The following is a 7,500-nucleotide window of genomic DNA, read 5'->3' as shown; positions in this document are numbered from 1 at the left end:
CGTGCCATTAACGTGTTTCACGTGTTTTTGAAAAAAAAAAAAAATTTTTTTTTTTTCTTCCTGAACCTTATCTGAAGATTTGCAGCTCCATCCACTCCTTGTTTAACTTATAACTGAAAAAGGCTGTATCTCGCTTCCTAAGCACTTTTCTTTTACTACATTTTAAATTTTGATAAAAATTGTAATGGCCAGAAATAGATATTAATAATTATGGCACTCAATGAGTTAAAAGTTTATTTTTGTATGTACGTATTTGTTGGCTGAACTACGTGGTATCAAAGGCAGTGAAAGCAATGAGCCAAGCCTTCCATTCGTCCGGGTCCTACCTTGAAAACGGCGGCGGTGACGAACAGAGACTGCTGGGTGAGCTCTGTGTCCTGGGCCCCGGCGTCCAGGCGCTCCCGCAGCTCTCTTTGGGCTTTGGCGCCCGCTGAACGCCTGAACACCCCCCTGGTGTACGGCCCATCCTGGTACAGGAACACCAACATGTCCTGGACGGGACAGGAGAGAGGGAACATCGTTGGTTGACTTTTGTTGTTGTAGTACGTTATTTTAATGTATTTGTTCTTGGTTTAATGTCTGCTATTGTGATGTATTGTTTTCTCGCCCCCTAGGGACCGGGAGATAGGACTGGGACTACTGTACTTACTTTCTGTACAAAAAAAGTTCAGATAAATGACCCTTAAAATTTGATATTCAATGACAAATACAAACTGGAAATGGTGCAGGAGTTTGGTTTATTAACCCATCAAGACGATTCTACAAATGCCTTCTAAATCAGTAGTTTGCACACTTTCAAGATTTTTTAAAAATGTTCAAAAATAGCAGATGTACAAGCTAGCAACACGGCACTAAGTGACGCGCTGAATAGCCAACGCTAAAATCTAAAATGACAAAGACGCTTTACCGGTTTTAATGGGTTAAAACTCGCCATGAAATGCTAATCTAGTGTGTCAGTGTGTGTGTGTGTGTGTGTGTGTGTGTGTGTGTGTGTGTGTGTGTGTGTGTGTGTGTGTGTGTGTGTGTGTGTGTGTGTGTGTGTGTGTGTGTGTGTGTGTGTGTGTGTGTGTGTGGATTATTCATGTCACTCTATCTGTAGATAAACAGAACAACCCAGTGGAATCTTGTTTGGTTGGTTCAACAGGTTTCACTAGAAATATCGGATGATGCCGAGACAATGTAAATTAAGTCCCTGAGGTGTTATGATTCCCTCTCTGTTCTGATATGTTCCCAGAAACTATTAATATTACGGCTCTATTTTACACTCTCATGTACCCATCTGTATTTCTCTTCGATCCAAAACGATAATTGAAAAAATCCCATGAACGCTGTCTGGACGCTATGCTAGCTCATACACACGAAAATCCTCAGTGTCAATTTATCCATTTGTAATTCTGAGAGCATTCTAAATGTAACCAAATATATATTATGTATACTCATAAGGAACAAAACAGGTTAAATTAATTAACATTGACGATTTTACTGTGTATTCTCTACCATGGAGGTCAGTGGCAAATCTTAACGATCTAGGAACCGAAAGTCTGTTCTGCCGTTGCAGTCGTTGCAAAGTCGCTCTGGATATCAGATATCAGCTAAACGCACGCTCGCAACTCCCCCCCTCACGGCCCCGGGCCCCTAGTAGTGCCCCACACCCAGCAGGGTGGGGACCTCGGAGGGCCACACTCTCACCATGACAGGCTTCGGCAGGGCGTTGTCAGGGCCGCAGATGGAGCCCAGGGGTCGCCCGAACAGACGTCCCCCGGGAGGGTGCAGCGAGGTGGGGGACAGGGGCAGGCTGTCCAGCTGGCTGCTGGAGCCCGCTCTCCAGAAGGTCCAGTTAATCAGAGAGCGTTTCCTTTTGAAGGGCTTCTGCTGGACAGGGTCTGAGGACGAAAAGGAATAGAGAATAAGGAGATGGAGGGGTATTTATGAATACATAAAATTCTGAATTTTTCCCAATTTCTTTTTACAACGTTCTTTTTTTTTTTTGCTTTAAAATAATTAAAATGCCCCAAAAAGCCAATCTACAAGCTCACAAAGTGTTGCATGGCAATGCATAGTGAGCTTGTTTATTTTCGCTATGCATCGTATGACAGAGTATAAACTTAAGTGGTTACAACCACGGAGGGAGCGAGGGAGAGAGAGACAGACAGACAGAAGGAGGTAGAATGGAGAGAGAGAGGAGAGAGGGACAGAGAGAAAGAAAGAAAGAGAAAAAGCGGAGAGAGAACAGGGTAGAGTGAGGTAAATGGAGGGATTATGTAGAGAAAGACGGAGAGAGAGAGGAAGACAGATGAGGACGGAGAAGTGGAGCAAAGAACGATTGAAGCAGAGATAGAGAGAGAGAGAGAGAGAGAGAGAGAGAGAGAGAGAGAGAGAGAGAGAGAGAGAGAAAGCATTGATTCCAAGTGTTTTTACTCAGGCGTGTATAGACGTTCTCAAGTTAAATTAAGCCGGAGGGTTTGTTTTAATTCGATGTGTATGTGTGTGTGTGTGTGTGTGTGTGTGTGTGTGTGTGTGTGTGTGTGTGTGTGTGTGTGTGTGTGTGTGTGTGTGTGTGTGTGTGTGTGTGTGTGTGTGTGTGTGTGTGTGTGTGTGTGTGTCTAGAACTGGGTGTTTCTTGTTCTGTAATGAGCCTGAATATTTGATCATACATGCCAAAACGCTGTGTGTTTTTCTGTTTGGTCTGCCAACATGTATGTGTGCTTGTTCAGTATGATATACCTACTGTATGTTGTAGCGTGCTTGTACAGTCAGAAACCTGACAAGTTGCTTCATGTGTACTCAGTGCACATGAAGGACCCCCAAATTTATGTTTATTTGGCCACGGACCCCCATTGATATTTTTCAAAACGTTCAAAAATGTGTACAAGCTCACAGCGTGGCACAAAGTTATATTTCTTAACTGCTACTCACTAATGAATTAAAGAATACAGAATTTCTGGTTTTGTTTGGGTGGGCTTATTGGGTGGAGGCACAGATGTGGTATGCTGTAGCTCGCAGAGTTGCCCGGGGCTTTGCCCAATCAAAACTAACTTTTAACAATCTGGCCGTTCTGCCCAATTACGCTCTGGAACGCAACTCAAACATAACACGGTTACTGGCCCGCGCCCACATTTCTCCGCACGTCCTCGCCATTGCTGAACAAAAACAAATAAATCAAGCATTGCATCATTTCACGTCGCCGAAGGTGGAAAACAATTTTGGTTAGAGCGAGAGACGCCGAGGACCAGAGGGAGAGAGAGAAAGAGTGCGAGTTAAGTGGGTGGGCACGGTTTATCATCTTCTTACGAAACCCCCATTGGCTTATTATGAAACATGAAATATATTATTTCTCCTTATGGACAATAAAATGGTGTGTTTTGGAGTGGATTTTTTGGCCAGAGGAAGGCTTGCTCGTCAGCTTATAGCGTCCTTGCATTAAATTGTACTAAGAAAACACACATGTGCATGCAAGCACGTGTGTGTGTGTGTGTGTGTGTGTGTGTGTGTGTGTGTGTGTGTGTGTGTGTGTGTGTGTGTGTGTGTGTGTTATTTGTTTGCATAACCACTTCCAACCTGACGTCCCTATTTGAGGCATTATAGGCAAAAAGTTTCACAATTTGACAAATATTTCCAAAAAGTATGAAATAGGGCATAAGTGTTTATAGGTTTGGTGGGTTATTAGATTGTTATCTATATACATATATATTATACAGTTATACACACTCAAACAAGTACACACAGATGTGCGTACTGTATGTTATTGAGCTATAGGGCTGGGTGCGAGTCATTAGGGTGGTATGGAGAGATTATGCAACACTGGGCTGGATTTGATGCGGAGGGAGGGAGGGAGGCTAGAGGAATCCAAGGCAAGGCTTGCGGTTGGCATGCTGGAGCCTTCTCGCCTGGAAAACACTCACTCTTTCTACCACTTCTTTTTCCCCCTCCTCCGTCGTCTCATCTCCCTTTTTTTCCATCTCTCTCACTCTCCACCCTCCTGCCTATCTTTTTTATTTCTCTCCCTCCATCACTCTCTCCCTCTCAATCTCTGTACCTCCTGTTCCATTTCTCATCCGTTTGTCCTCCCGTCTGCTCATGTTGTCTCTCTCTAAATATCTCTCTCTGTCTGTCTCTCTGTATCTCCTTCTCCCATTCTCTCTCTCTCTTCATTCCCGCTCTTTGTCTTTGTCTTTGTATCTCTCTCCATCTCTCTCTGTCTCTCTCTCTCCCCCCCCCCCCCTCTCTCTCTCTCTCTCTCTCTCTCTCCCTCTCTCTCTCTCTCTGTTATGCGACATTGTTTCTCTTTCCGTCCCCTCCAGTGACCCTCTTTCTTTCTCTCTAGCTGTGTCATCCCTTTTTCGTTTTCCATCTCCCCTTTCTCACACTCTGTTCCTTCTCCTCTGGGGGATTTGCTTCTCTTTGTCTGCCGTGACATTCAATCATTTTTCCATATTTTTGCTCTGGCTCACTTCCTAGCGCCCTTTGACCCCATAGTGTCTTCCACTGTTCTCTTCTTCGCTGCCTGCTCTCCTTGTTCCCATCAACAGAACGGACCTCTGAAGCACACACAGTGTCCAAAGTGGAATGAAGACCTACTTGGCACATGCAGGCGACTGTGCGTCTGATTTACAATGTCCTTATAATGCCTCAGTCATGTCGTCTTGCACCGATCTACAAGCTCACAATGGCTTACAGGTTGGGCCACGCCTTTGTACGACGAAGTATAAATCAGGATTAATGGACTCCCAGGATACGAGGTACTGCCTCAGTGCTTTTCGTTCCTTGCAGTGTGAACTGGGAGTACTTTATGGGACCTGATGTATGGAGCCGCACGGTCCGACCACCTACTATGACAACCTCGTGTTAGTCTGCCGCTGAATAATGGATCTGCCACTGCCCAAAGGTTTTACGAAGCGATTCAAGTAATCCCATTTAGGGGCCGGCTCCGGATTCTGACGGAGGCCAGCGTAGCCGAGCACCATGTGGGTTATTTTGACATAGTTTCACTCAATCAAATAAAATCAAATCAAATCAAATCACCCTGTTTGAATTCAAGCTCTTTGCATTTTGATTTGTACATTTCTAATCAATGGAGCAACCATTGTTGATCTCTTGCCCACCTTTGGAGTTACGTCATGACAAGGTAATTGCACAACCCAAAGCTCTACCAAAGTGTTCTTGCCCTTTAACCCATTAATACCTGGAACGCATCTGTGTCACTTTAGATTTCATTGGCTATTCAAAAATAGCAGATATACAAGCTCATAGCGCGGCACCGAGTGCCGCGCTATGAGCTTGTAGATCTGCTATTTTTGAAAAATCGTGAAAAAATATTTTTTTGACTTTTTTCCAAAAATTGTTAGGATTTCGATTTATTTTTAAGAATCGCCTCAGGTCTTAATGGGTTAATCTATAGAATACAATCTCTCCTCGTCTTGTCTTACCAATGAGCGGAGCCTGCCGCGGGGACACCCTGCTGGGCTTGAGGATGAACTGACACTGGGTGTCCGGAGGGAGGCACTGGTCCAGCAGCAGCACTCCTGGACAGTCCGAGGGACTCCCTGGATAACTGCCGCCCCCTCCTCCTCCTCCTCCTCCTCCTCCTCCTAGCCCCCCAGCGCTGCTCGGACCGTCACGGATGTGGCTCATCTTGATGCTGAAGGGAAACTCGTGGCCTGCACAAGAAAGAGGTCAGGAGGGTTAAAGGTCAAGGGTCGTTGCAAAAGAGTCAATCAGTGTGTCCGGAGGTATGTGTTAAGTATGTGTGTGCACGTGCGTGTGTGTGTCTGTCTGTGTGTGTGCGTGTGAAAGGTAGTAAATGCAGTCACTCGACAACAAAAATGCTATTGTCCAAACTCTTCCTTTTGGGGGGGGTGGGGGGGGGGGGGGGGGCAGTGCTGTTGCAGTGCTCATAATGACAGATGTGACAGAGTGACAGATGACTCACCTATAAGAGGGTAGGGGGGGTCGTCCTTGCTGCTGCTCACCCATAACTGGTGGTCTTTAACACAGCCCTGCACACACACACACACACACACACACACACACACACACACACACACACACACACACACACACACACACACACACCACACACACACACACACACACACACACACACACACAAAAACAAAAGAGAGCATGTTGTTTATAATTAGTAATAGATACCAATCAATTACAACAAGACAGGGCCTAGTAGCGATGTGGCTTCCCTGTGGTCCTGAGACTAGCTAAACACACACACACACACACACACACACACACACACACACACACACACACACACACACACACACACACACACACACACACACACACACACACACACACACACACAGAGAGAGAGAGAGAGACGGCTTGCCACATTGTGTAAAATGGAGGTGTAAACGCCTAACCTTGACATTTGAGACCCAAAAGCACAATCCTCTCATCCGTTCTCAAGTTATTTTGCTCACAGACAGACAGACAAGCCTACATCCACACCCACATGGACAAGACCAATTACAATAGCCAGCCATGCATTGCTCCAGGTTACAGGTAGGGTAATATAACACACGCGCACACACGCACACGCACACGCACAGCATAGCCTTAATTTCCGTTTGCATTTCGGACCGGATATCAACCGTATATAGAAAAATGGCGGATTTGAAATCGCTGCAAAATAGGCTTCATTTAGTCTGTAGAAACCAATGGCGTGACGCTGTCCATATTTTTTTACGGTCTATGGTTTTTATGTGTTTTTTTTGTGGGGACTGCGGATAAAAATATGTTCCATATAACTGACCTGTATGCCAAACTGCTGCAGGGCCATGCGGATGACATCGGTGGTGCTGTCGTTGTTGCTGACTGCCAGCGTCTTCGCCTGGAGGAAAGCACTCAACTATCAGACGTTTATGGAAATACACTGTTTAAAATGCTTATGTAAGTGTGCTGCTGGTGACTCTGTGCATTAGCCTCACAGGGCTTTATTAAAATATCGTCGCTGTCGGGCAGAAACCTCTTATCTCCATAATTGTTACTTTTTTTTGTACTCGATCATACTACAGCACACAAAAGCATAAAAAGTAGCAGATCTACAAGCTCGAACTTGTAGATCTGCTACTTGTGCAATTTCTTTTATTTGAATCCTGATAAGTAAAAGTTTTGGAGATATGAGGGTTCCACCCGACAGAGATGATATGAGACAGTTACATTTGGTATTTGTACATTCTTGTACATTGTTGATTTAACACTGATGAATTAACAGTGTAGAGACTGGGGTTTATAGTTAGGAGCCAAATGGACCTTTTACAGATCTGTAACTCTGGGAGTGTACAAAGGGAACCAAATGGACCCTTATACGCGTCGATTTGGTTCCATTTGTACACTCTGAGAGTTATGGGGGTCTGTGGTCTAATACAGTGAGTATACCAAACTGGGGGTCCTTGAAATCAAAAAGTTCAGACAGACAGACAGACAGACAGACAGACAGACAGACAGACAGACAGACAGACAGACAGACAGACAGACAGACAG

General features: G+C 45.0%; 1 protein-coding gene across 2 annotated transcripts in view; it reads right to left on the bottom strand.

Annotated features, from left to right (window-relative positions):
* LOC308105636 (rho GTPase-activating protein 20-like) overlaps nucleotides 1-7,500 on the bottom strand; it is a 78,197-nt gene that overhangs the window by 16,923 nt on the left and 53,774 nt on the right. For both annotated transcript variants that reach the window (XM_080456490.1, XM_080456491.1), the window contains exons 7-11: nucleotides 6,770-6,847; nucleotides 5,930-5,996; nucleotides 5,427-5,657; nucleotides 1,690-1,883; nucleotides 327-491 (exon numbers count right to left, since the gene is read on the bottom strand). In XM_080456490.1, the coding sequence (XP_080312616.1) occupies nucleotides 327-491; nucleotides 1,690-1,883; nucleotides 5,427-5,657; nucleotides 5,930-5,996; nucleotides 6,770-6,847 (735 nt within the window). The remainder of the gene's footprint in view (nucleotides 1-326; nucleotides 492-1,689; nucleotides 1,884-5,426; nucleotides 5,658-5,929; nucleotides 5,997-6,769; nucleotides 6,848-7,500) is intronic.

This window comes from Gymnoscopelus braueri, assembly GCF_963280865.1.
Source record: "Gymnoscopelus braueri genome assembly, chromosome: 18".
Taxonomy (NCBI): domain Eukaryota; kingdom Metazoa; phylum Chordata; class Actinopteri; order Myctophiformes; family Myctophidae; genus Gymnoscopelus; species Gymnoscopelus braueri.
The sequence above is the reverse complement of the archived record's forward strand: the minus strand, read 5'-3'. Positions and strand labels throughout refer to the sequence as shown.